At 39.3% G+C, this 13875-nt stretch overlaps 1 protein-coding gene across 5 annotated transcripts in view; it reads left to right on the top strand.

Moving 5' to 3' along the window:
• garnl3 (GTPase activating Rap/RanGAP domain like 3) overlaps positions 1–13875 on the top strand; it is a 77418-nt gene that overhangs the window by 30356 nt on the left and 33187 nt on the right. For all 5 annotated transcript variants that reach the window (XM_040157924.1, XM_040157923.1, XM_040157921.1 and 2 more), the window contains exons 3-5: positions 8958–9032; positions 11312–11411; positions 13172–13290. In XM_040157924.1, coding sequence (XP_040013858.1) covers positions 8958–9032; positions 11312–11411; positions 13172–13290 — 294 coding nt within the window. The remainder of the gene's footprint in view (positions 1–8957; positions 9033–11311; positions 11412–13171; positions 13291–13875) is intronic.

Here is a 13875-nt window from a genome sequence, read left to right as displayed (position 1 = left end):
TTGAGACTATTTTTAGGGCAGTGACGGAAAGCTGTTGATCACTTACTCAGTTGGTAACTATTTCGATTATCTGTTTATCATTTTTTAAGCAAAAATGCCAAACATTTTCCAGTTGTGGCTTCTTAAATGAAAAATATTTGATGTTTTTTACTCCTCTATGATGATTGAAATAATGAAGATCTATAGGTTTTGGACTGTTGTTGCTGTCAAACAAAACAAGCCATCTGAGTATGTCATCTTGGGCTTTGGAACATTTTTTGAATTTGAGATACAGGATGTCTTGCTCTGTTTATAGTCTGTGAAGCTAATGATCATAGTGTTTCCGGAGAGGCTGCCTATGCTGAAACCCTTGTGCTTTATTGGTATCCTTACTTAGATGCATTCAAGTTTTTCTGTTGAACTCAGTTCCTTGTGTTTGAATCTTTGCTGAAGCTGCAGGAGTCAGTCGCAACTTAAATCTGGCCTTGGAGACCAAAGATTGTTGTAGCTCATTTACACTGTGCATTTTCCTCATTTGTTTTTTCTTTGTCATTTGACAATTTATGTCTCTTTAAGGCATATCTGTGCTATCATCTTCCCTTGCAAACTTCATCCATGGTTCCAAAAATAAAGTAAGGAATTTGGAATTCTTGAAAATAAATTTGCATCCCCGAAAGTAATTTATTTTTTTCAAGGCTTGCAACTTCATCAGTATGCATTATCATTTTGGATGTCTCTCTGTCCTAGTATAAAGGTCTAACTAAAACAAAACTCCATTATAATATGCTGTATAGAAGAACAAAACTGTTCTATTTCTAATTGTAACCAGTGTCACATCGAACCTCAAAAATGCCAATTTGGAGCATCAATCACTTCTTTAAAAGTAATTTAAAACACCTTGAAGTTTATGTCATAGTGGGTCCAAACATCCTAAAATTAAACTCTCTACCTGTATCTCTTGCTCTGGTCTTCCCTCCTCCTCCCCTTTTCTCTAATACATAACTTATCGTCTCTTAAGGCAGCTGATGCATAGCTTCCCTGCAGCATCTGCCCACTCTTGAGGGCCCTTATAGCTGCTGAACCCTACCCTACCTACCTGGGTGGGTGGGTGGCCCCATTCTTTCAGTCCTAATCATTAGATTAGTCATCAGTACTGTTGCTGTAGTATAAACGGACAGATATTGATGTGGTGTTGATGTTAGCATGGCTGGATTCGTCCTAGCCACAGGCAACGTTAATGCTAATCAGGTTCAAATCAATGGCTGCATGGCAAACAGCCAAGTTACAGATGTTGTTTGTCTTTGATTTACTTTTTCACCTCTGAATTTCTCCTTGACAGGTAGTTGGTTGTTATTTCATGTCTACAGAAACATCATCCTTTATACATCATTATTAGCATTGCAGGAATTTTCAGTACATGACAAAGCTTTTCAGGTTTGTCCAAAAAGTCGCTAGATTTGTCTCTAGGTGCTTTTGTGAAGAAGACCAATGGTGCCACTTTATCATGCACTCAAACAGGCAGTCAGTCAGTCAGTCGTGGACATTCGTGTTTAAATGGCTGGCCCCAGTGTTGCAGTCCAGCCAAAAACTATTAAAAACACAACGGATGTTGGTGGCACAGAGGAATCAGGCTTTGACCACACAGTCGATATTTGTTGGTTTTGTTGGGATTTCTTGAGAATAAGAAAATTATAGAACAGACGTAATCTTTTAGTATAGTTCATTTAAGGTTCACTATTGAAACCATGTAATGAGGGCCCTTCAAATCAGAAATTATAAAATTTTACAACTATATGGTCATTTGGCCACCAAAGATGGTGTGGGGGCATCATCTCATAAACCATCCATGAATGAAATATTGTAAGGACTAATGGTGACTTTGGTGGATCCCTGACTTTTCCTCTGTGCCACCATGACGATGAAATTTTTGTTTTTTATTCAATTTATTGAAATATCTTGACAACTACTTGATTAGTTGCGAGGAAATTTAGTTCAAACAGTCATGTTAGCACATAGAGGATGTACTGTAAAAGCACTCCTCGATTTCAACTGCAGCATTTGACTTCCTTCTCTAAATGCAGCTACTGTAGTATTTTTATGCTGGACTCTCTGAGTCATTTTCATGTGACACACTGACTCTACCCTCCCTAGTTAATGTTGTTATGCCTTTGAAGCTAAACACATATGGCAGGTGTACGACTCTAAATTCACTTTAATTTTTGAAACACTGGTTCTCTGATTTTTTTTACAGTAGCTTGTTGGCTGAAATGACAACTTTGGCTAGCAGATTCTATCAGCTATAGCTAGATAGAGCTCTTACTACAGCCTTATCCACACTGTTTTGACATGTAATGTAATCTAAAGTTCGACAGTCCTGTCTTGTAGATACGGGTGCTAAGCTTTGATTAGACCAATCGCCGTTTGGAGGCAGGGTTTAGCGAACGGTTAATTGTTAGTTGTATTTCAGTGATATCCTTAATGTTACTTAACTTAGAAACATCTAATCTTTTGTGTTGATGATTTTACCTGGGAGAGTTTCATGCCGATCCAAGCTGTAGAAGTGCTCCAACTGTGAGTCATGGAACATCATCTATGGGGATTTCTACTTCCGGGATACTGTTACTGGAGTCCATCTGAATAAATGTGGAACACAACTGAGAGATTGACTAATGGAGAAAAAGAAGAGGTAGCAATTTCTTGATTCCTCTGCATCACCACTCTTTATCTCCTTAGTTTTCTCCCTCGCTCTTTTCTCGTCTGTCATTCCTATCTTTTCTCTGACTGTGCACCTGCCTCTCTTCACTCCCCCTCCCCCGCTACTTACTACTTCCCTCCTCACCCTCTGCCACTTCCTCTCCTGCTCTGCCGCCTACACCTCTGTGTTCCTTGCCTTCCTGGAGGATTGTGACCATGCATGAACAGGCCCACTGATGAGATCAATTATCTATCAGCATTCACAAAAGTATTGATTTAATACCCCAACACAGACACACACATACACACACAAACACACACACACACACACATCTCTCTCCCTCTGCACTGCAGCGCTCCTTTGTCCTGCGGGCCCTGGGGAAATTGGAGGCTCTCTGCGTACGCCTTGAGCTCGATTGTGTTTGTAAAATGTTCAAGTCATGCCCTAAAATGGGAGCTGTTTAAGTGTGTGTATAAGACAGTGTGTGCATGTGTGCTCCATCTATAAATCTCGAAAGCCTCAGCCTTCTTCCCACGGGCTTACGAATCGTGGAGACGGCTATTATTCTTTTATCATTTAGCTTTTTGTTGTCATTACACATCACTCTTTGCGTCTCTTCCCTAATAGCCTCATCCTTCCTCCTATCCCTCTCTCTATACATTTGATGCCCCCTCTCTTTTTTCTCTCTCCCATCCCTCCACTATTGCTCCCCGGCGGTGATGAGATGTTTTATGGGATAATTGTTAAAGTGTAGAAGCATAACAGGCTCCCCCTTCTCCCCTTTTTCGTCTCCTCTCCCTCCCCCAGCCCAATGGGGATCGTTGGAGTGCAGCTTTTCCTTCTTTGCACCTCTTCTGTTGCATGATTTAGAGGCAGTGACTGCATGATGCGTGCATGCGTGTATGCATAGACACACACACACAGACTCCCCAGAGCACTGACTCTCTCCTTCCTCCTGCCATTTTTCATCCTTTCACCCAAAAACAGCAGAAAGCCTATTCACACACAGCAGTGCAAACGCTTACCTAAACGTGCGTTTAATACCAAATGCCACACATATTTTTCTCTCTTCTTCTCACATGCAGACACACACACATGCACTAGGAAGGCGGTGCATCGCTCTGTCTGAACGCTGCATTGGTTTCCCCTCCATTATCCTGCGATTGGACAGTTAATGTTGCAAGAGAGGCAAGAGAAATGGAGGGAGATAGAGGCCTATAGCTTCGACATTTACTTTCCATTTTCTGCACACACACACTGACCTTAACAGAATAGCAAAGCTCATTCACTCCCCCAAATACAAGCACTTACCACCGCATCAAAAAATACGCAGAAAATATATTTGTTTTCAGGGCCATTAATATGCATATTAAAGGAGAGGAGGCAAATATTTTCTGTAGCCTCTCTTAAGACACAGCCAATTACTGCACAGAAACCTCTGTCATTTATCAGAGCTCCACACCTGCAGTACACATGCTTTGCTCTCCAACCTCTGGATTGTATTACCTCATTATATACAGTATACCTTAAGGAGACAATGCAGCTTGTGGTTTACTTGTGCGTATATTAGGGCTAGGTGAAATAAATGTCACATTAATGGGAAAATTTTTACGATATTAATGTTTTCTGTGACCGTATTGTTCAATTGCATGACCCATGTTACATCAGACGAAACTCTTCATGCATGTCAAACAAACACATTTTGCTTGGAATTATAAATTTGGACAACAGAATTTTGTAAAATCATAACACTTATAGTCAATTCTTTAAAATAAAGTCATTTAATCAATCAATTAATAGTTTATGTTGTTTCCCAAGCAAAAAATCCACACATTTTCTAATTCCATTTGAAAAAGTCATCTCGGGCTATTGTGATGAAGATGTTTCACACTTTATGACATTACACACCAAGCAACTGTTCAATTCTTCAAGAAAATAGTCAGCAGATTAGTCAATAATGAAAATAATTATGAATAAACATTTAAATATTTGATATAAATGGTGTTCAAATTTAGCTGTATCCAAATTAAAGATGAGAAATATATGCATGTACAAGGTTTACTTTTTGATATTGCAAATAAAAACAGTGCTTATATAAGATATCTAATATTTGAAATTGTAGTAATATCTTAGGTGGTAACATCGCAGTTGTCCATAAGTTAACAAGGACTGTATCTAACGATTGTTTTCAATATTAATTAATCTGCCAATTATGTTGGGTTGCTATTATTAGGTTGCTCTAGACCCCAAGGTGATGTCTTGTTTTGTCAAAATCCAAAAGAAATAAAAAAAGAAAAGAAATATATTATTTACAATAATATAAAACAGAAACTGTCACGGCTCAGGATAGGGAGGACACAATTGTACGACTCAGAGACACAAGTAAAAGTTCAAAACAGTTCACGTTTATTAAGGTTCAGCAGACAAAAGCAGGCAGGGACAAGCAAAAGGCACAAACAGGGTGTGGGACAGTGATCAGCAGGAAAGGAGCGCAGGAAAACCGGGCAACAAGGCAAAAGGAGCGGGCAAAAGGCAAAAATTCAAAAACAGGCAGGTAGTCGAAAACAGGCAGGCAAAAACAGAAAAGCAAGGCTGTTGAGCTACGGCATGGAAAGCACAATAGACAATCTGGCAGAGAAATGGGAGAAATAGACCAGTATACTAGGAATTTATGAGGGAATTAGGAAGAGGTGAGTGGGTGGATGGGGAAGAGTCAGGTGGCTGAAGGGCGGTAGGGTCTGAAATGACAAGAGAGTTAGGGAAATGGCAAAGGCAGGCAGAAAATGAATGAACTGTGATAAAACAGTAAATCTTCTCATTGGAGAAGTGGGAACCATCAAATGATTGGAATTTGTGCTTAAAAAAATAAATTAAGAGATGAACCGATTATCACAAAACTGTAGTTGCCGACTAGCCATTTCCACTTAGCAGTTAAATAAAGCTCCAGTGATGATTGTTGTTTAAAGCAGATTAACCATGACAGTGATTTGGATTTTCCTTCATATTAGTGCTTGAAAACACACATGAAAATGTAGTAAAGAAACTGCTGAGAGTGAAGAAAGTTTATGGACTATACCAAAACAGAGCACTTTTAGGATGATAAGGTATGTATATGGTATGAAGAATTATGCTGTCTAAATTAGGCATCTAGTATTGTACCACTTGATCCAACAGTACTGCATATCACATTTAATTTAGCATGAACTATAAAGTCTGTGACAGTTATTAATTATTTCATTCAGAGTGTAAAGCGCTTGCCTTTTAGCCTCACTTACCCACGGGATTGTTTTGAATGGACATGTACTTGTACTGTCTGACGTGGTCTAATGAGCTGCCGAGGCAGGGCACACCGCCCACTCTGTGCCCTGTTTAGTCAGCCTTTCACAATATGTTTTTAGCTAGCTGTTTATCGTTGTATGGCAAAACTTCATTAAAACAATGACAGAAGTAATATCTGGGATAATGAGTATGTGTGTGTGCTCATAAGTGGCCCGGTTTCGAGTCTTACCCTGGTTTTGATCATATTCGGGATACTGCGTTAACATGATACATGAGAAACTTGGTTATTCATATACTCGTATACCTGATCATAACAGTTGCCAGTTTTCTGATTGTCTGCCCGCAGTTGTGTCTGGGATTTATGAATGTCTCGTGCATTCATTTCTGTACCGAATCTCTTACCTCAACAGTTACGTCAGTAATATCTACATTACTGAAGTCAACTTACTTACTTACTTGCACCTAAGGCTGCTGACCACAGTCCGCCAGAGTCTTCTGTCCTGGGTTTTCCTCTCCAGCTGTTTCCATGTCAGCCCGCTGTGCTTGACATCTGTCTCAATGGCCCTGCGCCAGGTGTTCTTGGCCCTGACTGAAGTCAAATTTCTCCTTTATTTCACCATGTTGATCATTATTTACATGGTATAATCTAATTAAATAATCATCATTATCATTATTTACCATCACAACTTTTGTTTTTTGTTGACTAAATACCATATAACTTGAGTTGATGATGTCCCCAGTAAACACAGCAGAGAAGGATCAGAAACCTAGATACAGTGTGTACATGCCAGAAGCCTCTCAGATACAAGGATTTCATGCTTTCTCTGTTTTATATCATTGTAAATTGATTATCTCTGGGTATTTGACAGTTGGTCAGACAAAACAAGACATATGAAGACATCACGTTGGACCCTGAGAAACTGGAACAGACATCACTATTTTCTGATATTTTATGGATTATAATTAATCGAGAAAAGAATCAGCAGATTAATCGATAATGAAAATAATCGTCAGTTAGTTTCATTGTTTCAGTGTGTCCTTCCTGGTGATCAGTTACACTAGGTAAATTTAGCCGATTTTCATGTTCAGTCCCCCTCTCCCATGAGTTTCCATGTCATCCTCCTCTTGCTTATCTCCTCCAGACCCTTTCGAGCCATCTGGACATATCACAGTGTGTGCAGGGATACACAGCCACACCAGAACTTGACAAGGCAGAGCCCCCCAGCGGCGAGGGGAGCAAAATAGAGCACAACAGCCAAAGAGCAGAGGGCAAAGATGCAGAGGAAAAAGAGCAACTAGGGAGGGGAGACTCTGTACTTTGTTGCCTGGCAACTAAATATCACTCAGTGCTACGACGTTGGGGGTTAAAAAAAGAGAACGAGGATGTGAAGGAGTAACATGTCACATATTTAACTGCACTATATTTATACAGACGCTATTTTTACATTTGTATTTAGCTTGTGAAAGATATATTTAAAAAAATCCTGATCTGGATTATGTTCTTTTTTTAAGTGAAACATCTCTACAAAAAGCAACCCTACGTATGAAACACCAAGTTCAGATAAAGTATTTGTATTGGCTGAACAGTTACAGGTCTATGAAGATGTTAATTGCAATTGCAACTTAAAGGATTGCAGCAATGTAAATTTATGTTCTTTTCAAACTTTTTTGCTTAAAATTGCAGTGTACATTTCCTGTAAGTCCAGTGAAGGAAAGTTAAAAAAAACAACATTTTTTCACCTGTTATCCAGCAGTGGTCTGTGTCTTCACGGGTATTTGTGTGATCACACAGATGTCTACCTCCTGCCCAGAAAGATGAAATGTTTACTCGGGGCGAAACCAACATTTAAATCAAGTAAATCCAGCGTAAGCATTTCAACATTTTATTTTTCCAGGCAAACAGAAGACATCTTTGAGATCACGGAAGTAACCTTTAAAGACACAAACCACCACTGGGTAACAGGTAAAACAAGACTGGGAGTCTTAAGCCATGCTAAGCTAAGCAAAAAGACTGCAAGCAGGTGGAGACGGCTAGTTTGACTCTGTCCAAAGGTTAAACACACCTAGGAAATGCTAGCATCTCTGTGAGGCTTTACTTTGAGCTAAATGGTGAGGCTAGCATGGCAAACAAAGTTCAGCTGAGGCTTGTATTGGATAAAATTTAGATTTAGACCTGATGATGGAACTAGATGAAAAGTGAAGGGATCATCAAAGTTGCTACTGTTTATCCTGAAGCAAATTTCATGACCGTCCATCCAATAGTTTTTCCAATATTTCAATCTAGTCCGCTGCTGCTAACATAGCTAAAATTAGTGTCTTGACTTTTCTCCTAAGGTTTACTCTAGAAACGCTGTGCTGTAGGATCACAGTGTAACGTACAGAGTGTTGTGGAGGTCACAATGGGTATAACTGTCACCTCGATCTCATCTGCCAGCGAGGAAGCCAGTAAGCAAAAAGCATTTCCCCAGAATGTCAAACCATTTCCTTAAGTTGTATGTACTTACACATATACATTCTGTTCTCCTCCCATGCCCTCTCTTGTTTCGGTCACACTCCCACTATCATTAACTGTACCATTTCGCTCGCGTAACGTCTCCTCTTCAGTGCTGTAGTAGAGAGAGGTGAGTCAGCGGGAGACATAATTGGAGCGATAAGTAGAGGGTGGAAGATGTGAGAATGAAAAAAAAAAAAATAGAGCATTAAAAGAGGTCTTTACATCGACGGGAGTAGGATGAATCATTGCACAGACTTGAGTAATCATTGGTGATTAAAGTGTGGAGACATTGGTAGTTCACACAGCTTATGGACGGACGTGTTTGGAGTGAGGACTCAGGCCACTGTTGTCACATGGTGGTGATGTGGCTGCCATGGTTCCTCTCGTGATGATAGCCATCTCTAATGTATTTATGACCTGCTTATTACTGTCAGCCACAAGTGATGATTTGTCAATTGTCTAATTTTAAACATGTCTCCCTCTCTCTGTCTTTCTCTGTCTCCCTCTCAGCTGATTTCCAGTGACGCAGATGGGGCTATTCAGAGGGCAGGACGCTTCAGGGTGGAGAATGGCTCATCAGATGAGGTACACAGTATAGTATTATACACTTTTGTGCACACATGCCCATACCCGTTCACTCAGCCTTATGTTGCTCTCACTAACCTCAGTAAATGATGAGCAGCCCAGTTTAGGCAGTAAATGATGCATGAGTTTGTTGTACCAATTTTTTTTTTAATTGGTACAACAAACTCAAGCGTAAGCAAATTGGATTTGGTAAATCAATTTTAGTTTATGGAAAAAATAACAGAAATTGAAGTAATTATTGAGGCGATAGTTTGTGTGTGTGTGTGTGTGTGTGTGTGTGTGTGTGTGTGTGTGTGTGTGTGTGTGTGTGTGTGTGTGTGTGTGTGTTGATTGTCAAACAGCAAATTTCCTCACATCTTTCTACATCTCTGGTTTGCCCTTTATTACATTATGATTAAATGATCATTTATTCACAGTAGCTTTAAGGAATAGTTCAACATTTGGAATATATGCTAATTTGCTTTCCTGCCAATAAGGTAGATGAAAGACTGATAGCACTCTCATTTCTGTATGGTAAATATGAATCCACAGCCAGGAGATGATTAGCTTAGTTTGGCATAAAGGGTGGAAGCAGGGGGAAACAGCTAGCCTGGCTCTGTCAAAGTCTACAAAGCACCTCTTAAGCTCACTAATCAACACAATTTATCTTGTTTGTTAAATCCGGACAAAAACGGAATGTGAAAAAAGAACAGGGAGTTATGTCTTGGCTAGCTGGCTGTTTAACCATGTTTTCCCAGTCTTTCTGCTAAGCTAAGCTAACCACCTACTGGCCCTAGCTTCACATTTATCATACATACATGAGGGGGGGTATGGATTATTCTCATCTAACTCTGGGCAAGAAAGCTCATAAGCATTTTCCCCCAAAATGTCAAAAAATATTCCTCTAATTGGACTCGTGTAACTGATTTACAGTAGTTGCTTAATGCATTGGTTCCCAAACTGGGGCTCAGGACCCACCTATCCTTGTACATCTCTATTTATCTTTTTCTTTTTTTTTTTTTTTTTTTTTTTTTTTGTTTTTGATGAATAGTTTTCATTGATTTGATTGATTAAAAAAAATTATTTTTTTTTTTTTTTTTGCTTGACTTTGGACTTGTGTTTGGACACATATGTGATTAGGGGTCACAAGTACACACTTTTTGAGGGGCACTAAAAAAAAAAAAAAAAAAAACAAAACATTAAATTATAATTTGAAAATTCAGTTAAAAAAAAAAAAAAAAAAAAAAGAAAAAGAAAAAATAAAATAATATACTGTATATAATATAAAAATATGTATAATAAAAAAAAAAAAAAAAAAAAAAAAAAAAAAAAAAAAAAATCCTCAAAGACAAAGCAGCAGCAGCACAGTCACATGTAGACCCTCGTTATCACTGACTGGACAGGACACTTATATTATATTTAATATATAAAATGCATCATTGGATACCACCGCCGCTCATAATATAATAATAGTTTTCTTTGAAAAAAAAAAAGAAGGTAACCCATTACTATAACGCCTCCTGTTTAGAATTTATAGGCAGCATATAAACATTTAATAAACGATTCAAAACATACTATAGTGTAGTTATAAACAGATATAGGTGTTTATTAATGTATTTGTTAATGACTGTAAAATATCTTGCAATAATATAATAAAGTTATAAATGTTGTCAAATACTTATAATAATAAATAAACACTTAAAATTGTCTTTGTGTCTGCTTTCAACTACATTATAGGGTATTATAAACCATGCATCAAATGTTTATGTACTGCTTATAAATGCTAAATAGACGGGGTAAAGTTTTCCCATGGAGGTAAATAATGTTGTTCTAAATGTCTCTGTACACAAAAGGTCTTTCCACTAACCAGATGTCCCGTTATCATTGTCCCAACTTACTGTAGATTGACAACATTTAACAGCTTTGTGACAACATAGTTGACAGACAGCTTCCTGTCTTATGTCCGTAAAAGTCATGATACTATTGTATTCTTATAAACTTTCAGTCTTTTGTCAACTAACCTCATGCTAAACAACCTCAGTATATCGTCCTCAGTTCAGTTTTAAATGTTGATCATCATGATACAACAATGATAAGAGCAAAAAGTCAGACTATAGTGTAGCTCACTGATTCCCAGCCCTGTACTGTAAACTGTACTGCTGCTTTGTGCAACAACATTCCACAGAGAAGACTGCTGTGACTCAAGCTGTGACCATCATGATGACAGTGTGGTGTGTGTGTGTGTGTCTGTGTGTGTCTCTGTGTGTGTGTGTGTGTGTGTGCATGTGTTTGACAAACAGACTTCGGACTACACTCCAGCAACCTGGAGGAGAACCGATGTCCATCTGGAGAATCCAGAGTACCACACCAGATGGTTCTTTAAGTACTTCCTGGGTAAAGGTCAGTGCTGCTCTGCTGTGCTCTGTTTGGAAAACTCACACTCACACACGGAGTAAGTGTGAGATAGAGAGAGAAATTTAGCGGGTGAGGGAGAGCGTATAGGTTGCTTTCAGATGCTGCAGAAATAAAATATCCTCTGAATTCATCCCCTGGTCCACAGGATAGTTCGTATCTTATGAAGTCAGGCATGTCCACACTCTACATTCAAGGCCTAAACTTGTTAGCGTCCAGCCGTATCCCCACTGAGAGTCTCAACTACGCTCTAATCCCATACACCACCAAGGGAGGAAGCCCGTGGAGGACAAACAGCCTCACCAGACGGAGCAAAGGCTTGCCTCCAACAGATAACACGTTTTACGATCGGACTGTGGGCTTCTGAAATCACCCAGCGCTGTGCAGCACACTAGCAGGAGCCATTCACAGGAGCCAGAGATTGTTAGAAAAAATACATTAAAATTGGTCACCTGTTCCTTCACCTCTCTGACCCTCATCATCTCACCATCCTCATTAACGCCCTGCCCGTTCTCAGACTCACAGCGTAGGTGGTGCGGCAAGTTGTTCAACAAAAGATCATTGTCCAGGTTTCCTTACTGTGACTCAAATCAGGAAGAATGCCCTCAGTTGAAAGGTTGAGATGACGGACAGAGCCAGTGATGGATGGAGATGATTGTGAAGAAAAATTAGAAAAGTCAGCAAGAGGAAGAAAAACATTGCATTTTTCTCCTCTAGCCAGGGTCATGTTCTAATCATGCTATGGCATGGGCAGATTAAAATGAGCCATGTCTGCAGAAATTTGGCTCGACCTGTTTGGACTGCAGCTGAGCCATCTGTGTCTCACAGCCTGAGCAGAGCTGACTGCATCGTACAACACAACACATTATGAACTCGAGGCCAGTTATTCCAACTCTATAATTTCCTGTCTGATGAAGCGCCCGATACAATAACTTGAAATCTGAATTTCTTCATGATTATGTGAAGAATAATAAAACTGTTTGTCTCCCTGTGGTCTTGCATTAGTTACAAATATAATTCCTGATTGTAGACACTTGTGCTGTACTGTACTCACACAGAGAAAAAGCTCAAGCTGGCTAAACTAATAAGTATATAAATGCAACCCAACCTTGCAAAGTCATTGCTTTCCTGAAGCATAAAAATGGCTAATGGAGAATAAACAGAGCCGGAAACCAAACGGAGAAAGAGAGTGATATTGTGGAATGAAGAAAACATTAGAGGAAGAAAAAGAATTAGACAAGGACAAAGACAGAGACAGCAATGCAGGCAGAGATTGTGCCTCTAATTGGGTTTGCTGGTCTGTTTGGCATTGTTTCTGAAGATGTTACCCTATCAACCAAAGAGGCATGAATGTGTGACTCTGCTGTGGTTTTGTCTGCAGAGCTTTGTCCGTGCCAGTGTCACACACAGAGAGAACTGGCGGTGGGGGGGAGTAAATGAAAGGGAAACAGAAAATAATGAAAGAAGGAGTGGGAAGGAGGACAAAATGGCAGAGAGAGACAGACCAAGACAGCAAGGGGATGAACGGGAGTGTTGAATACCTAAACATTTCAGAGGGAAAGGATATGAATCGGTCATTAAAAAGAGAACATAAACGTGCAGAAAAGTACATTTCCTACCTAAAATAAGTAAAACTTCAACATCATTTCCCCAGTCACACTTTGATGTTTTGATTCTGACATTCTCACATATGAAATATCCAGTGTATATGTGTAATTTTATCTGTATATTATCTCTGTCCCCCTCAGTCCACCAGAACTATGTGGGTACAGATGCAGATAAGAATCCCTTCTACTTGTCAGTTGTCCTCTCAGACCAGAACAACCAGCGGGTTCCTCAGTACAGAGCCATCCTCTGGAGAAAGACGGTGAGTTCACCATCTGTGCGCCTCAGATCCTTTACTTAAGTGGAAGCAGCAATACAACAATGTAAAAATACTGCATTACAAGTAAAAATCCTGCATTCAAATTTTTTAGTGAAATAACGGATCGTTTAACCTATTTGGGCCTCAAACTGTTATTTAAACGAAACCATCTGAGAAGGGAAGTATCTCTTTGGTGGAGCTGCTAACAACTCATAGGTATATGAAATGTGACAAGGGGCCCAAACAAAACACTGCTTTTGTAAGGGGTGACAGGCCAAAAAAGCCCGGAACCACTGGTGTTTTCTTGAAGATTGTATTGTGTTGTATAAGTTTATTATATGTTTTATTTCTGTAAAATCTTAATCTGAAAAGTAACTTGTAACTATAGCCGTCCGATAAATGTAGTGGAGTAAAAAGTTCAGTATTTTCCTCTGAGTTGTAGTGGAGTAGAAGTATAAAGCATACTCAAGTAAAGCAAAATTAGCTAGTAACAGTAAATTCAGTACTTGAGTAAATGTACTTAATTACTTTATGCCACTGCCTCACAAGAACTTCCCCCATCAGATGGGGAAGGTACTGGAACTTTTA

Source organism: Xiphias gladius, chromosome 20 (assembly GCF_016859285.1).
Source record: "Xiphias gladius isolate SHS-SW01 ecotype Sanya breed wild chromosome 20, ASM1685928v1, whole genome shotgun sequence".
In the NCBI taxonomy this organism is placed as follows: domain Eukaryota; kingdom Metazoa; phylum Chordata; class Actinopteri; order Istiophoriformes; family Xiphiidae; genus Xiphias; species Xiphias gladius.
This window is presented reverse-complemented; position numbering and strand designations above follow the sequence as displayed.